The sequence below is a fragment of the Carcharodon carcharias genome, chromosome 1 (assembly GCF_017639515.1).
Source record: "Carcharodon carcharias isolate sCarCar2 chromosome 1, sCarCar2.pri, whole genome shotgun sequence".
In the NCBI taxonomy this organism is placed as follows: Eukaryota; Metazoa; Chordata; class Chondrichthyes; order Lamniformes; family Lamnidae; genus Carcharodon; species Carcharodon carcharias.
Genome location: NC_054467.1, coordinates 101,665,999 through 101,684,300, shown reverse-complemented (window position 1 = coordinate 101,684,300; position 18,302 = coordinate 101,665,999). Strand labels below are relative to the sequence as shown.

General features: G+C 40.9%; 1 protein-coding gene across 3 annotated transcripts in view; it reads left to right on the top strand.

Annotated features, from left to right (window-relative positions):
- Positions 1 to 18,302, top strand: part of wdfy3 (WD repeat and FYVE domain containing 3) — a 407,868-nt gene that overhangs the window by 222,981 nt on the left and 166,585 nt on the right. For all 3 annotated transcript variants that reach the window (XM_041187506.1, XM_041187499.1, XM_041187492.1), the window contains exons 32-36: positions 3,096 to 3,230; positions 5,593 to 5,772; positions 9,868 to 10,101; positions 13,642 to 13,741; positions 14,937 to 15,097. In XM_041187506.1, coding sequence (XP_041043440.1) covers positions 3,096 to 3,230; positions 5,593 to 5,772; positions 9,868 to 10,101; positions 13,642 to 13,741; positions 14,937 to 15,097 — 810 coding nt within the window. The remainder of the gene's footprint in view (positions 1 to 3,095; positions 3,231 to 5,592; positions 5,773 to 9,867; positions 10,102 to 13,641; positions 13,742 to 14,936; positions 15,098 to 18,302) is intronic.

Genomic DNA, 18,302 nt, shown 5'->3' with positions numbered 1-18,302 from the left:
GTTTAACTTTTGTGCTTAAACATACAGCAGCATTCTTTAGGTTTAGGTAGAAGTAGCTACAGCCTAGTATTCTTCTAGACTTGACTATTCCAGCACTCTCCAGGCTCGTCTCCCGCATTCTATCCTATCTTGAGGTCATCCAGAACTGTCCTAACCTTGTCTTAACTCACCACAAACCCCGTTTCCCTATCTGATCTACATTGCCCTCTGCTTGCTGATGTCTCTTGACAGGGAGTCACTGTCCATCATGATTTTAAACTTTTCATCCTTGTTTTCAAATCCCTGCATGACCTTGTCCCTCCCTATCTCAGTAATTTCCAAATCCACACCATCTGTGATACCTACACTGCTATAATTCTGGTCTCTTGTGCATCCTCAATTTTAATTGCTCCATTGCTGTGCCTTCAGTTGCCTAGGTTTCAAGTTCTGGAATACCCTCACTATACCTCACCTCCTCTCTACCTCCTTTAAGACACTCATTAAAACCTACTTCTGTGACCAAACTTCAGTTCATCTTACCTAATATCTCCTTATGTTGCTTGGTATCATACTTTGTTTTATAATGCTCCTGTGAAGTGCCTTGGGATGTTTCACAGAATCACACAATGCAGAAGAGGCCCTTCGGCCCATCGAGTCTGCACCGACACATGCAAAACATCTGACCTACCTACCTAACCCCATTTACCAGCACTTGGCCCATAGCCTTGAATGTTATGACTTGCCAAGTGCTCATCCAGGCACTTTTTAAAGGATGTGAGGCAACCCGCCTCCATCACCTCCCAGGCAGCGCATTCCAGACCGTCACCACCCTCTGGCTAAAAAAAGTTTTTCCTCATATCCCCCCTAAACCTCCTGCCCCTCACCTTGAACTTATGTCCCCTTGTGACTGACCCTTCAACTAAGGAGAACAGCTGCTCCCTATCCACACTGTCCATGCCCCTCATTATCTTGTACACCTCGATCAGGTTGCCTCTCAGTCTTCTCTGCTCCAACAAAAACAACCCAAGTCTATCCAACCTCTTTTCATAACTTAAATGTTTCATCCCAGGCAACATCCTGGTGAATCTCGTCTGCACCCCATCCAGTGCAATCACATCCTTCCTGTAATGTGGTGACCAGAACTGCACACAGTACTCCAGCTGCGGCTACATCAAGGTTCTATACAACTCCAACATGACCTCCCTACTTTTGTAATCTATGCCTCAATTGATAAAGGCAAGTGTCCCATATGCCTTTTTCACCACCCCACTAACATACCCTTCTGCCTTAAGAGATCTATGGACACACATGCCAAGGTCCCTTTGTTCCTCAGAACTTCCGAGTGTCATGCCATTCATTGAATACTTCCTTGTCAAATTACTCCTTCCAAAGTGTATCACCTCACCCTTTTCAGGATCAAATTCCATCTGCCCATTTGACCATCCCATCTATATCTTCCTGTAGCCCAAGACACTCAACCTCACTGTTAATCACCCGGTCAATCTTTATGTCATCTGCAACTTTACTAATCCTACTCCCCCCCCCACCCCCCCACCACCACCACAGTCATCTATGTTGTTTATATAAATAATGAATAATAGGGGACCGAGCACAGATCCCTGGACACTGGCTTCCAGTCACTAAAGCATCCTTCTGTCATCACCCTCTGTCTCCTATAACTAAGCCAATTTTGAATCCACCTTATCACATTACCCTGTATCCCATGTGCATTTGACTTCTTTATAAGCCTCCCACGTGGGACCTTGTCAAAGGCTTTGCTGAAATCCATATAAACTACATCAACTACACTACCCTCATCTACACACCTGGTCACCTCCTCAAAAAATTCAATCAAGTTTGTTAGGCATGACCTCCCTCTGACAAAGCCATGCTGACTACCCCTGATCAAACCTTGCCTCTCCAAATGGAGATGGATTCTCTCCTTCAGGATTTTCTCCAATAGTTTCCCCACCACTGACGTGAGACTCACTGGTCTGTAGTTCCCTGGCTTATCTTTACAAACCTTCTTAAATAGCAGGAACACGTTAGCTGTTCTCCAGTCGTCTGGCACCTCCCACATGGCCAGAGAGGAATTAAAAATTTGGACCAGAGTCCCTGCGATCTCCTCCCTTGCCTCCCTCAGCAGTCTGGGATACAAATCATCTGGACCTGGAGATTTGTCCACTTTTAAGCCTGCCAACACCTCCAATACCTTGTCACTCCCTATATCAATTTGCTTAAGAACCTCGCAGTCTCTCTCCCCGAGTTCGATACCTTCATCCTCATTCTCTTGGGTGAAGATGGATGTGAAGTATCATTCAAAGCTCTAGCGATGTCCTCTGGCTCCACTCATAGATTGCCCCCTTGGTCTCTTATGGGCCCTACTCTTTCCCTGGTTATCCTCTTCCCCTTGATATACTTATAGAAAGAATATCTTGGGATTTTCCCTAATTTTACCAGCTTTCTCATATCCCCTCTTTGCCCTCCTAGTTGCTTTCTTAAGCTCCACCCTGCACTTTCTGTACTCATTACATTAAAGTTACTGTATAAATAGAAATTAATATTGTCCCTTCTGCCCATGTCACTTGTCTACCCAAAGAAAACAAGGTGAGCCAACTCGTTCCCTTTTTGAAACAACATGGATAGTACTTTTATTCTTTAAAATGTGAATATGAAAAGCTAATTTCTCGTGTCCACCATTGCATAAGATGGCTAGAATAATCTATAAGAACTAAATTTAACTATCAAACAGTGTGTGCATGCCCATACTAAACCAGCTGGTCCATATAAAAATGTCAATTTCCTGAGCTCTGAAGTTAGTTTCCTATCATTGGGACTTGAAAACAAAGTGGCTTGTGAATAGGTTATCGGGGGTAGGCGGGATGCAGATTTCAGGTTACTATCAGATCAGCCATGATCCTTTTAAATGGTGGAGCAGGCTCGAGGGGCTGAATGGCCTACTCCTGCTCCTTGTTCATTTGTCCTATGTTTGTATGTTTACTTGAAAAATAATGAAATTATTTTAATGCTAAATAGCATCATATTTAATCATAGATTTAAGAAGGAAGTGTTTGAAATGGTAACTAAATTTATTGCCGTGTGCTTTTTTAATACAGTTTGATCTGGATTCCATCTGGACATTTATCTTTGGTGTTCCTGCTTCGAGTGGGACAGTGGTTGCATCAGTTCACACTGTATGCTCAGAATCTGCTTTTTTATTGTTGGGAATGTTGAGGAGTATGCTCAATCTTGTAAGTATGTAAAAAACTAAATTGAGTTTATGAATCATAGAAAGACTTGGATAAAATTAATGACGATAGTGAAACCTTTTAAACTTTGATCGGTCAATATGAATTTGAAGATAAGTGCTCATTACCTTAGCCTAATCTGCCTCAACCCATATCACACTTTACCTTATTGCATCCATTGGCACTGGGATTTCCTCACTTCAGTTGATTGATGTAAAGCCGCAGTCCAAAATGTATAAGTACAGTTTCAAGCATTTGCATGAGGAAGCATCGAAAACTTTTTTAATCAACAATAGTTTCACTCTTGCCCTAATTAAAACATATATTCACTGAGTGAGGTTCTGACATGCATTATATGGTTTAGAATGTTGTTTCATCTAATATTGAGACTAGAATCGATACTGGTCTGTTAACATTAGCCTAGATTTTCTGTTGCTGCCCATTTTAGTGTGTAAATCAGGTGGCTGATACCTGAAAATGGGCATGGCTTATTTCCCACCAGTCCTCTATCCTTTTCACATTGTAGCTTTATTTCTTAGAGATAGGGTTGAGTAGCTTTGAGCACATGTTCATTTGGCAGTGTGTCTGTTTGTCCTCCATGCCCTGTTTTGATCAAGTAAAGAGGGCATAATTTCTAACTGCACAAGTTTGGAATAGGTATCCATCATTACTAGGGTCTTAGCTGTAATAGGAACTGATTTCAAGAGCCCAGGTAAATGTATTTAATCTTTAATATTTCAATCTTCTATTTGACTGCTTGTAGGTTTCTTTTCCTGCAGGCGCTGGAGCTCTTATGATCCTTTGTAAATTGGGGTTTTTTTTGCTATTAGTGGATTTTCCAATGGGAATTCCCTCAATCTGAGTTCTTTGGAAGATGATTATCTGGCGACCTATGACAGGCAGGTTTGGAGACATATAAGATGCCCTGTGCCCACCCACAACCCCATCTGCAGAAGGAGATAGTGAGACCTTACTTTGGGGGACAATGGCCAAAACACTCTTCAAGATGGACTTGGAGGCAGCAGGACTGGGAAAGTAGGGGAAAATCTCAGCGAGTTGGCTCCCTGACATGGCCCTGCCTCCAGAAGAGTTTCCCAAGGCAAGCTGCCATTGGAATCAGCAACATGCTCAATGGAGGCAGGCAGTCAAGGTGATTAAGGCCTCAATTAAGAGCCATTTTCTTGCTTTGTCAGAAACTTGGCACTGCTCCACACTGAGGACTCTCATAGTTCTGAGTGTTGTTTTATTATTAGTTCATCTGGACTCTTTTGTAACCAGTTCGATTTCAAGGAGCGTCCTAGGTCTCCCTGTTCCTCAGCAGTACTTACAACTCCCAGTGGGACTGCCAGCCATCCAGCCCTCTGTCAGGCTTTTTGACTGACTCACATCCATGTACAACCCATTGTCCCTAATTGAACAGCAAACGTGGAAACGACGTGTCAATTGTCCGCCTCCCATAAGATTGTGCAGGTTGGTAGATGGCTGACACAGGCCAGAAGATTCTGGCCAATTAGTGCATATGGGGCTCCTTTTTTCAAAGGAAAGTGGGATAGCAGACCTAATAGCACCACTATGTCTATGGCTACCAGCCATACTTCCTCAGAAGTACTATAATTTGGTGACAACCAAATGCCAAAATGCATCACCAAAATGCCAGCAATTCTATCTGCAGGCCCTGGTGCACTTATCTGGCAATGCCAATAGCGCACTGTCTCCACAGGTTCTGAATCAGCAAAGGATCAGATGCAGAGCCTTGCTATCTGCTACAAGGATAGCTGCAATGATCATTCAGCATAAGGCTGTCGCAGAAATAACCAGCAACAACCTGAAGCTTGCTTCCCCTCCTTATAAGGCATGCTGCATGGAGTTGCACAAAGAAAACCTTTCCTCATCCAGCACTATCTCCACTTAGAGACTGTAAAATAGGAATTGGGTATTTTACTCATTAGTGTGCAGCTGGAGTTTCATGTTAATTCAGTTTTACCTGCCATTATTTTGTGCCGTGCTTCTTCAGTATTGTCAAAGGTAGCTAGCAGATTTGTCTTCTAAAGCTGTAAGAATTTTTGTGACTATTTTAACATTTTTCTTTCATTAATTAATACTATTACTGGTATACTTCCTGTATCTGCTAAGATGCGCACCCTAAGTAACGAAAAATAAGCTAACCTTAGAAAATTGAATGCAAGCTGCACATTCCCACTTGAATTGGTCTGAAACCTACCAATAAACAATGTAATCTAAACTGCATCAAGATTGAAAAATCTAGGCATGTTTGATGAGAAAGACATTGAGAGCCAAATTATACAAAACATTAAATATTAAAGACTTATTTTTCCTTCTACTTATATGTTGTTTCTTTCTACAGCCCTGGCAGTCTGAAGAAGAAGGTTCTTGGCTTAGAGAATACCCAGTTACTTTGATGCAGTTTTTTCGATACTTATATCACAATGTTCCAGATCTTGCTCCTCTTTGGACAAGCCCAGAATTTCTTTGTGCTTTTGCAGCAACAGTCTTTCCCTTTAACATCAGGCCTTATTCGGAAATGGTGCGTGTTTAACTTATGTTAAGTGATCAAGTCATTGTCACAAAGTTCTGAAAAGTGAATGAAATGAAGACTTACTGACATTGTCAACAGTACATTGTTATTTTTGATTTGCCACATAATTAATTTCTGTCTCCTTCATACTGGTCCTGGTAATGAGATACATTGATAAAGAACTAAATGTGGATAAGGTGACCTGATTGGCTGGATGAAAATCAGAGTTATTAAACATGTTGGAAGAAGGGAGCTGTGTTTGGACCAGGGCCACAGTCCTTATTAAGATGTCAGTTAATGAAGTGGCCAAGAAAGAGATGTTTTAATGTGCGTTATAAAAATCACATGATAAAAACTTTGAATGTACTGTTCACAAATGAAATACTTTTATAATTACCTCCCCCTGTCACTCCCATTCAATTGATTACTTGAAACTGAGTACTTCGGATGGTTCGGTAAAGGCAGAGGGGCATATTGGCTGTCATTAGGGTAGCTATCCATGGTCTTATAACTGAGCACCATAATAGATTTTAGATGTTTGATTATTTGATTGTAATTATAAGTTACTTCAACTTGAAAAATCTCCCTATGCCTAATTGCACCTCTCTCCCAAAGTGGCACAGCTTGTAAATTATCATTGGCCTGAATGCCCTATTTTACCATGTAAAACTTAAATTGCCTTTAATCAGATGTTACATGTAATTGTTGTGATAAATATCCTGTTGACTTGTTAAAAAAATGTTGAACAAGCTTAAAGTAAGTTGATTTGCTGCAACTTTGTTTTTACTGTTTCAGGGGAATGAAACTTACATTAAATTTGATTTGCATAAACCCAGTTAGTAAATATTAATATTATTCAATCTCAGTTACACACTTGTAAGACATACAACTGTAAAATTTTAACACCGAGATATTTTCACTGCTTTCCTCCCTCAGCCTCTGCACCGAATGACCTCTCATCCTTGGTGATTTCAGCCTCCATCTCATCATGTTCTCTTTCCTCTTGAGTTCACTGCCGTCTTTTTCACTCCATGTAAACTCCTCAACCCATTTGCATGGTTGTCCCCATGACTTTGCCATTTCCCGTGATCTTGTTAGTCCCTTTGTATCAATCACAGATAAGGCTATCTTTAATAACTTCCCTGTATGACTCACCACCCACACCTCCCTTCCTTGCCTCAACTCTACCTGGAAAAGCTATCCCCCATTTCCAACTGCACTTTCAAAATCCCACTATCAAGCCTTTGGCTCTCTGTTTGCCACAACAATTCAGCAGTTGCTGATTTACTCAACTGTACCCTCACCTCTACCTTTGATGCCCTAGTCCCAGTAAAGCCATTACTCTCTGTTGCCTCAGTACGAAGGTTGCAAACCTGAAAGGATAAGCCACACAACTGATATAGCCATCCACCGTTACATCTGGCTGGATCACTTAAAACATTCGGGCCCTGCTCTCGCCTAAAACTGCTCGTTCTTCCAGGATCATCCTGGAGTACAAAAGGATTCTTTTCTCTGCTGCAGACTGTTTTCTTACACCCCCCACCTTCCCTGTCCCCTCCACCCTCACCCCCAACAGCAAAGGTGAGGAGCTCAAGGACTTCTTCGTCACTAAGATCGAGACAATCTGATCAACTGCCTCTGCTAAGTCCTTCCCTTCCACTAACTCATCTGGCTAAACTTACTTTAATGCTCCACCTGCCTAACCCTGAAATCTCTTTCTCTAGATTCTCTCCTATCTCCCCCAACCTTGCAAACTACTATCCCATCTTCAACCTCCTTTCTTCTCCAAAGTCCTTGAACGTGTTATTGCCTCCCATATCTCTCGTGGAACTCCATGTTTGAATCCCTACAATCAGGTTCTCATTCCACCACCATATTGAAACAGCTCTTAGCAAAGTCACAAATGAGAATCTATTGACTGTGACAAAAGATAAAACTTCCCCCTCACCCTACTCGACCTGTCTTCAGTCTTTGACATGGTCAACCACACTATACTCCTCCAAAGGCTTTTCACTGTCATCTGGGTCAGTGGGACTGCTCTCACATGGTTCCATTCTTATCTGTGCAACCCATAACCAGAGAATCACTTGCAATGACTGCTATTCCTGCTCCCACACTGTTACCTGTGGTGTCCCCCAAGGATCTATCCTTGGCCCCCTCCTATTTCTCATCTACATGCTGCCCTTGGCCACATCATCCGAAGGTACAGCATTGGTTTTCACGTGTATGCTAACAACACCCAGCTCCACCTCACCGCTACCTCTCTTGACTTTTTTTATTCATTCATGGGATGTGGGCATCGCTGGCTAGGCCTGCATTTATTGCCTATCCCTAATTGTCTTTGAGAAGGTGGTGGTGTACTGCCTTCCTGAATCGCTGCAGCCCATGTGTTATAGAAACACCCATGGTGCTGATGGGGAGGGAGTTCCAGGATTTTGACCCAGCAACAGTGAACAGCGATGTTGTTCCAAGTTAGGATAGTCTGTGATTTGGAGGGGAACTTGCAGGTGGTAGTGTTCCCACACAGATGCTGCCCTTATCCTTCTAGGTACTAGAGATCACGAGTTTGGACTCCTCCACTGTTGTTAAATTATCATACTGATTATCCAACATCCAGTACAGGATGTGCAGAAATTTCCTCCGATTAAATGTTGGGAAGACTGAAGCCAATGTTTTCAGTCTCCGCTCAAAACTCTGTTCATTGGACACTGACACCATCCCCCTCCCTTGCCATAGTCTGAGATTAAATCAGGATGTTTGCAATGTTGGTGTCACATTTGATCCTGAGATGCCCTTCTGATCTCCTAATCATGTCATCACTAAGACCTCTGTAATATCGCCCACCTTTGCTCCTGTCTCAACTCATCTGCTGCTGAAACCCTTATGCCTTCATTTGCACTCGACTCTTCCAAAGCAATTCTGGCAGGTCTCCCACATTCTACACTCCGTAAACTTGAGGTCATCCAAATCTCTGCTGCCCCTGTCTTAAGTCCTGTTCCCCATCACCCATTTGCTTGCTGCCTTGCATTGGCTCCCAGTCGAGCAACATCATGGCTGAAATTTAATGTAGGGGATGGGGGTCTCGCCCAACAGCTGGAGAGCCAGCTAGAGCTCTGTGTCACCTCTTTTTGAGAAGGCCTGCCTAAATAAGTGCCAATGACGCACTTAATTGGGCAGTGGTAGGTCTTCCCTGGTATCGCAGACCTTGGGGGCATAAGTCCCACCAGCCAAGAGCAGAGGCCAGCAGCTTTTCATTGCTCAGTAGCTGTTGCTGGTAATGCATCACCCAAGGCCCAGGATTGTCAAGAGATCCAGGTTGCAGGTTAAGTGGGGGATCACGGATCATGAGGGAGGGGTTGCCAGCAAGGGCAAGGGGTGGTTCTCAGTGGACCCCCCCCCCCCCCCCCACCTGCGCCTCTCCAACGCCAGGCCCCTAGATCAAGCACTGAGTGCTTTTGAATGAGGGACCTTCCTGAAGCCTGCAAGGGTTTGCTTTATAGGCTTCCCACATGGTGAATACCCCACGACATTAATTGCCCACTTAAGGGCCTCAATTGGTGGCAGGGTAGAAAAGCTGTCCACGAGCCTGCCTGCCACAAACTTAATCTGGGCAGACATAGGAAGATGGCGGGGTTCCCACCCACTACCTTCCTACCCGATTAAATAACCCCACCACCAAAATCGCCCCTTGATTTTAAAATTTTCTTCCTTGTTTTCAATTCCCGACATGGCTTCGTCCCTCCCCATCTCTATAATATCCTTTAGCCCCACAACCTTCTGAGATACCTGCGCTCCTCTAATTCTGGCCTCTTATGCATCCTCAATTTTAATTGCTCCACCACTGATAGCTGTGCCTTTAGTTGCCTAGGCCCCGTGCCCTTTACAACTTTCTGCCTATCTATCTCACTTTCCTCCTTTAAGGCACTTGTTAAAACCTACCTCTTTGACCAAGCTTTGTTCATTTGACCTAATATCTCCTTATGTTGTTCGGTGTGTCATACTTTGTTTTATAATGCTCCTGTGAACCTTGGGATGTTTCATTACGTTACAGATGCTTTATAAATAGAAGTTGTTGTTGTAAAATGATGTGACGTCTTTCTTCAGGTGAGTGATCTTGATGATGAAGTTGGCTCTCCTGCTGAAGAATTTAAGGCATTTGCAGGTGATACTGGCATGAACAGGAGTCAATCAGAATATTGTAATGTGGGCGCGAAGACTTTCCTCACCAACCATCCTGCCAGGAAGTTTGTGTTTGACTTCATGCGTGTCCTCGTGATAGAAAATCTGTGTCTTGCACCTGCTAGTAAACAAACTACTCTCATAGACCTGCTATTAGAGGTAAGTGTTGATAAATCTGAAACAGTAAATGTATTAATTTATCTTCTATATATTTAGCTTCTCTCCATTTTTCTGTTTCCTTGACCATTTTAGATGCTCATCTCATTTCACCTCCATCAACTTTGGAGTTTAAATAAGAAGTCAGATGACTTAATCAAAATACAATCTCTATTGTTTATAAACTAACTTCTGGTTCACAAAATTGAGGTTCAGTGAATGGGAAAGTCAGTGTCAGGCTGGATAAAGAAATTTGGTTAAGTACAGAAAGCTTTGTGTCATGATAAATCATTTTTCAGATTGGAGCATAGCAGATTGTAGTGTTCCCCAAAGTTCAGTGCTCGGACCATTGTTTTTTTTTTACATATGTTAATGACTTGGATATTGGAATTGTTACAGACAGGAGGGGGTTTAATTTAGAACAACCCTGATTTCACAAAAATACCTGGAAAAACTCAGCAAGTCTGAGGAGAGGAACACAGTTAACGTTTCGAGTCTGAATGACCCTTCAACAGAACTAAGTAAGAATAGAAGAGAGGTGAAATATAAGCTGGTTTAAGGGGGGTGGGACAAGTAGAGCCAGTGATAGGTGGAGAAAACCAAAAGATGTCACAGACAAAAGGACAAAGAGGTGTTGATGGTGGTGATATCTAAGGAATGTGCTAATTAAAGGTGGAAAGCAGGACAAGCAAGGTACAGATAGCCCTTGTGGGGGTGGGGTGGGGTGAAGGAATCGAGAAAGGCTAAAAGGTAGAGATAAAACAATGGATTGAAATACATTTAAAAATAATGGAAATAGGTGGGAAAAGAAAAATCGATATAAATTATTGGGGAAAAAAGGGGGGGATCGGAAAGGGGGTGGGGATGGAGGAGAGAGTTCATGATCTAAAATTGTTGAACTCAATATTCAGTTCGGAAGGCTGTAAAGTGCCTAGTCAGAAGTTTAAATGTATTTCCATCCATTGTTTTATCTCTACCTTTTTTGATTCCTTCACCCCATCCTACCCCCACTAGGGCTTGTCTGTACCTTCCTTGTCCTGCTTTCTACCCTTAATTAGCACATTCCTTAGATAATATCACCACCTTCAACACCTCGTTGTCCTTTTGTCTGTGACATCTTTTCGTTATCTACACCTATCACTGGCTCTACTTGTCCCACCCCCCCTTAAACCAGCTGATATTTCACCTCTTCTATTTTTACTTAGTTCTGTTGAGGGGTCATTCGGACTCGAAACGTTAACTGTGTTCCTCTCTGCAGATGCTGCCAGACTTGCTGAGTTTTTCCAGGTATTTTTGTTTTTGTTTTGGATTTCCAGCATCTGCAGTTTTTTGCTTTTAACCCTGATTTCACCACTCAATACCCATTCATAAACAGAAAAATGTTTTTGCATTTTGATTTCTCCCTTTTATAAGTGGTGGCTTATGTTCCCCAACCCTTCGGTTTGGAGTGATTAAATCCTCTATTAAACTCCACAGCAAACTTGAGATAAGGTAAAATAATAGGCTTGATTTATTTTATACATACACGTATTCACACACACACACACACACACGTACATGCACCAAACATGGGAAAAGGGGTTTCGTGATGTCCACCCTTTTTTGTATTCATGCAATAAAGGAGAGATAAGGGAAAGAAAGGGGTTCAGGGCAGAGACCACGATAAAAGTAAGAATTATGGTTTCATGAGAGTCTAAGGTCCAGAATCAAATTCCAATAAGGAATTCTTTCGCAGAGGTTAGCTGGCTGAAGACCATTGATGTAAGATTCGATTTTCCAGTAGTGTTGATGTCCCAGATGAAGTAAGCATGCAGATGTTGAATCAGTTCTGTAGGTGATGTTACAAAATAGCCCCAGCAGAGCCAGATTAGATGGGGGCCAGTTGTTCAACTTGGCCAGAGCTTACTTCTGTTTGGCCTACCCATCAGATGTTAAAGAGCAGACTGAAGATGGAATCCGAAAGTTGTATAATTAAAGCAATTCAAACATGTTTGATTTGATTCATGCCTCCGAGGGCATAAGACATAGGAGCAGAAGTAGGCCATTCAGCCCATCGAGTCTGCTCTGCCATTCAGTGAGATCATGGCTGATCTGATAATCCTCAACTCCACTCTCCTGCCTTTTTCCCCATAATCCTTGATTCCCATCTCCATGTTGAGGTGTCCTTGCAGTCCCCAACCTGCCTCAGCCATGCCCATCTTTCCTGGTGGTGCTGCCAAGGCTCCAGAGCTGCCAGTTCCTGATTGGACCTACAGCATCAGGAGCCTGTCTGCTGCCTTTAACAGTACAGGATGCCATTGGTTGAGAAAAAATATCAGATGACTGGTTGGAGTCCTAATTTCTAGATATTTCATAGTTACAAGCTTTCCAGAGCTCTATAAGTAATTAAGGTCAGGAAAAATGTATAGCCTGGCTGATGATGTTCCAGCTTCCTGAAACTTTCTTCACCTGGGCATGCCAGTTAGATATGGCCCTCGATTATGTCCGACCCATTTCCCACACTTCAACTCTCACCCCTTCCACTATAGGATTCCTCTTGTCCTCACTTTCTACCCTACCAGCCTTTGTATTCAAAAGATCATTCTCCACCAACCACATCTTCTCCCCATCTCTCTCAGCATCCTAAAGGGACTGTTCCGTCTGTGACACCCTGGTCCACTCCTCAATCATCTCCAACGCCTCGACCCTTCCTATGGCACCTTTCATTGTAAGTGCAGGCGATGTAATACCTGCCCTGTTACCTCCTCTCTCCTCACCATCTAAGGCCCCAAAAGGTGAAGCAGCAATTTACATGTACTACTTTCAGTTTAGCATATTGCATTTGCTCTATACTGGAGAGACCAAACGCAGATTGGGTGACTGCTTTAATTGCGGAACACCTCCACTCAGTCCACAAGCATAACTCCGAGCTTCTGGTTGCTTGCCATTTTAATTCCTCAACTTGCTTTCACGTCGCTGTCCTCTGCTTGCTGTAGTGTTCCAGTGACGCTCAACGCAGGCTCAAGAAACAGCACATCTTTCAATTAGGCACTTTGTAGCCTCTGGATTCAACACTGCGTTCAACAATTTTGGACCATAATTTCATCCCTCCCTCCACCCCACCTTTTTATATCCTTTTCTTTGCAGTTTTCATTCTTATTTTTGCTTTCGGACAACATTTATACCTCCCCTGGACCCATCCTCTGTTTCTTTATTGTTCCATTACCACTCCCTTTGGCTATTCCCATCAACTCCTTTGTTACATCATGTCTCCCGTCTTTTGCCCTATCACAGACCTTCCCTTTTTTTTTTCCATATTCCCCATTGCACCTCCTTAAAAGCTGTTACATTTCTAACTTTTTTCTGTACTGATGAAATGTCATGACCTGAAACATTAATTCTGTTTCTCTCTCCACAAATGCTGGATATTTCCATCATTTTCTGCTTTCCTCCAGTAAACATGTTCTATTGTCTAAGATTAAACAGTGATTTCCTTCTCAACCACAAATGTGGTGTGCATTTTACTGAAAATAAAAAGCTTAATATTGATCTTTTTTTTTCAAGGCATCACCTGATAGATCAACAAGAGCTCAACAAAAAGAATTCCAAACTTGCATCTTGGACAGTGTGATGGATCACTTACTAGCAGCAGACGTTTTGTTAGGTGGGTCTGAATAAAGTTCCTTCAGCCAGTGCTGAAGACAAACTCTAATTTGCATGAATTCCAACAAAATTAGTTTAATTAGAGAAAATGCTAAATGTGCATGAATCTATGCTTTCAGATTATTTTGCATCTTGTTTTTTTTTGGCTTTACTAATTATTAGATAGAGTTGCTTGCACTGTGTTACACCATTTGATTTTTTTAAAAGAGGTTTTGAACACAACAATACAAAGCTTACCAGTGAATGTCAGTAGCAAGTAGTATAAATGCACAGCTTAAGTCAGCGTGAGAAGCTGAGGTTTAGTGATTACAAGCATTCTAGTGCAGAATTAAAGACTAAGTACAAAAATAGATTTCCATTGTAACTAATGTGAGTGGCATTTGCTCAATTTACATTTTTAAATGCTGACGCTGTTTTTCAACAATTTGGAATATTTGCTCACAAGTTGAGACAGAATAACATTTAAATCTGTAGCTAGAGATCTGTCGGGTCAACTCAGAAGCTTCTGTTTTTCACAAGCTGATGCTCTTGGGTGATATTCTACGATTCCAGATTTTCTTAAAAATTGGTAGTTCTTTATGATTGTGATTTTTTTATTTTATGGTGTGCTGATTTCCACTATGAGCTCATGGCAGTTAGCCTTGAACTGTGATTTTAAGGCTTCTGAGTTACTGTTGCTGCAAAAATACTTTGTGTATTTGTGTTTTTATGTCTTTTGTTAATTTAGGACATCTGAAATGGATACTATAGCCCAGTTACTTGAAATTCTAGCTGGCCAGTGATCATGATCATGTTCAAATTATCACGCTGCAATTTTTAATGAGGCTAGTATAAATGCTGCCCCATTGATTAAAAAAAGAAATGCAAATGTTTAACAATGCCAAATGTCCTTACTATTAACCTGATATTTATATCAAAATGAACACCTAACCAGGACAACTTTTAACATGGCAAATAGATATTGTTTGAAATGTATTGATTGAAATTATAATTTTGATGCCCCAATCAGTCTCATCCTAGAAAGAAAAACTTGGCATTCTTTTAACATAAAATGTATAACTAAAAATTTAAATCTTAAATAGAAATGATGTTGAAATTAATACATTTATTATCTTTATGTAGTATCCTTCTGTGACTGTCATACACCATTCCGTAGTATAACAGAACATTTTTGATATTTCTTTCATAACTTTCAGGTGAAGATGCAACATTACCTATTACCAGTGGAGGAAGTTACAACATCTTAGTGAACAATGTATTTTACTTCACACAGCGACTTGTCGATAAGCTTTGGCAAGGCATATTTAGCAAGGAGTCCAAACTGGTGGTTGACTTTATTGTTCAATTGATAGGACAGGTAAGTTGATATCATGAATAAGTCTCAAGAAAAATTAAACTGACTTTTCAATATGTTAAAATGAAACTAGTTATACTTAAATGTAGAAAATGAAAAGGGGGAAATAGGAAATGCTGGACGTTCATTGGAAGCCATTGAGATGTGATAATGTCCAGATATTGTTGATAGAATAATGACAAGTTAAAGGCACATGATGTTATTCCAGTGTTTTTAAAAATCTTTGAGGCAAGGAAGAAATGCACCACAAGTTGCAAATCACTACAAATTTCTAGACAATTTGTGTGGCTTTACTGTGAACCTCCCAAAAACGAAGCTTGCTGTCAATCTCCCAACTAGTGTCTAGAAATTGCAGTGTTTGTACTGCAAATATGAATTACCTCACTGCAGAAAGTTAAAGTTACTATTCAGCAGCTTAAGGATCATGTTACTGGAGTAATTTATGCTTCCAGTGCCTTTTCACTTTGAAAGCTTTAGCAATTAAATGATAAATTGTTTTGTGCATGCCACATAAGCCATGCAACCAAGATGCTAGTTAAACTGATTTGTTTAAGTGATTAGGCTGATTTGTTGAAGCGATTTATTGAGGGTTCTGGCTGAGAGCACTAGTCGATGCTAAATTCATTTCAGCAGGATTTAATTCACCACCCCCACCACTGCACCTCAACCCCACCACCTCAGTCTGATAATCATTATGTTGAATCCACAAATAACATCATGCTTTGAATTGCTATAAAATATATAGTTTCTGTGTGTAGGCAGCAGCTGCCTTAAATCCCTGAATTTCATGAATTAAAAAATAATAATCTGAACCCTGGGCAAGATTTGTTTCATGTTTATTTGTTTCCTTTATTCTTTCATGGGATGTGGCTGTCGTTGGCATGGCCAGCATTTGCTGCCTTCCTAATTGCCTTTGAACTGAGTGGCTTGTTAGGCCATTTTAGAGGACAGTTAAGAGTCAACCACATGGTGGGTCTGGAACATGGTAAGGGTGGCAGATTTCCTTCCATGTAAGGGCATTAGTGAACCAGGTGTTTTTTTTTAACAACAATCGATGATGGTTGCCATGGTAACCATTACTGGGACTAGCTTTCAGTTCCAGATTTGTTAAATGAATTCTACCATATGCCATGGTGGGATTTGAGCCCATGTCTCCTGAGCATTAGTCTTACTTGTCCAATGACATTACCATTGTGCCACTGCCTTGTCATGTTTCATGTTCCGTCGAGGAAAAATAAATAGAATTACGTATTTCCAAATATGTAATTCAGTGTTGATGTTCAAGCTGCCACTTCAGAGCTTTGCTAACCAATCAGACCTTTCATTGATTAAGGAGGAAGACTAGTGGTCTCATTATTCACTGAGTTTCCAGCTGGTCTGTTGTTCTCACTGCACCATTATCAGCTCTCACTTCAGCAATTAACAGTGCAAAATTAACTGGAGCTGAAGAATGATGAACACAATCCATCTCATTGTGCTCACTGTGAAATGCCAGATTCCAGTAAATTCTTAGCCAATATTTTGATGTGAGATAGGCTAATGTTTTGGCTGTAATGTTCTGCAAGACTTCTTCAAGTTTCAGTTCAAATGAAGGATCACACTTGAAATCTTAAGCTTTCTTTCTCTTTCAGATGCTGACTGAATTGTTATGCATTTCTTGAAGTTTTGATTTTACTTTTGATATTTAAAACACATTTTTACTTCAAATTATTTCACTGCTGTCATATTTTCAACTTGTCATTTATTTATTGATCTTTTGCTGACAATGTTGCCATTGGTGAGAAAACAAAAACTTGAGTATTTCTTGTGTTCAAATGAAAAATGAGCATGCATTGGACTTGAGTTACATTACTAAGTTTTTAGGAATGTAGTTTATGAATGCTAAGTTTTATGTTGTTGAAGGTTTAAGGAATGCATCACCATTACTTGGTAACATTCACCATGATGTAAATAGAACTCAAATGTGAAGAAAGACTTAAAGTTAACGTACCAGTCATTAAGGAGGGATGGGACCGCTCATGATCATTGTGAGTTTAAAAGTTAGGTGAGAAAATTACAGTTCCTTGTTGAATGTTTTACTTCTGTAGTTGCAAAAAAGACTGAAGGAAGGCCCATAAAATAAGAAATAGAAGATGACAAATAGCTATATACATTAATAAGGAAATGGTCACTTAAGGACAGTGTAGCAAAAATTGGTGTGCCAAGGCCAGATGTTATACCATCAAGAATATTGAAAGGGCTTAGTGAGAAAATACCTGAAGGGCTAACGTTGATTTTGCAAAATTTATTGGAACCAGGAATTATGCCAAATTAATGGGAGTAGAAAATGTTATATTCCTCCAAAAAGTTGTTATAAAGGGATAAACCAGACAATATCACTTGATTAGATACATGTCAGAGACCGTAACTGGCAATAAAGTACGAAATTTTTAAAAGGGAATTGATGGCTAAGAAATAGTCAGCAGGGATTTGTGAAGTGTACATCATGTTTGACTAGCCATGGATTTTTTGGAGAAAATAATGCTAAGTGTAGATTTTGGAGGGGAGGGGCAAGGGCAGAAATGGGGAACATGTGGTTTATATAGACTTCCAGAAAGCAATTGATAAAATGTATAAGAAATTGGTTGAGAAAATTAGAACCTATTGCATAAAAGGGGAAGTCGTGGTTTAACGTGACGGATAAAAGGCAAACAGCAAAACGGTTATGGTAAGTGGACGTATATCAGACTAGCAGAAAGTGGCTAATGAGGTACCCCAAGAATAGTTGTTAGGGTTACTCCAATTCTATTGATTATCTGAGTTTAGATGTAAAGGGAAGGGTGCCTAAGTTTTCTGTCGATGGCAAACCGAGAGATGTAACAAATTGCTATGAAGGGCGCAGAAGGGTTTCAGTCTCAGCAAGTGTGAGGTCATCCACTTTGGACCCAAAAAGGATAGATCAGAGTTCTTAATTGAGGACTAAAGAGATTTGGGAATCTATGTACATGGATGGTTAAACCAGTTTTGTACTACTATGTAGTTTTGGGGTGTTCACTATAGGAGGGGCATAATTTCTCTGGGTATCGCAAGCTTGCCAATATGACTTCAGAGGTGAAAAGTGAATCTCAAAGTGAGAGCACCTAACAATTCTTAAGCTGAGAAAATTGAGGGAAGTTTGATGGAGATGGTCAAATGACAAAAGAAATGCAGAAGGTAAAAGTGGATAGAT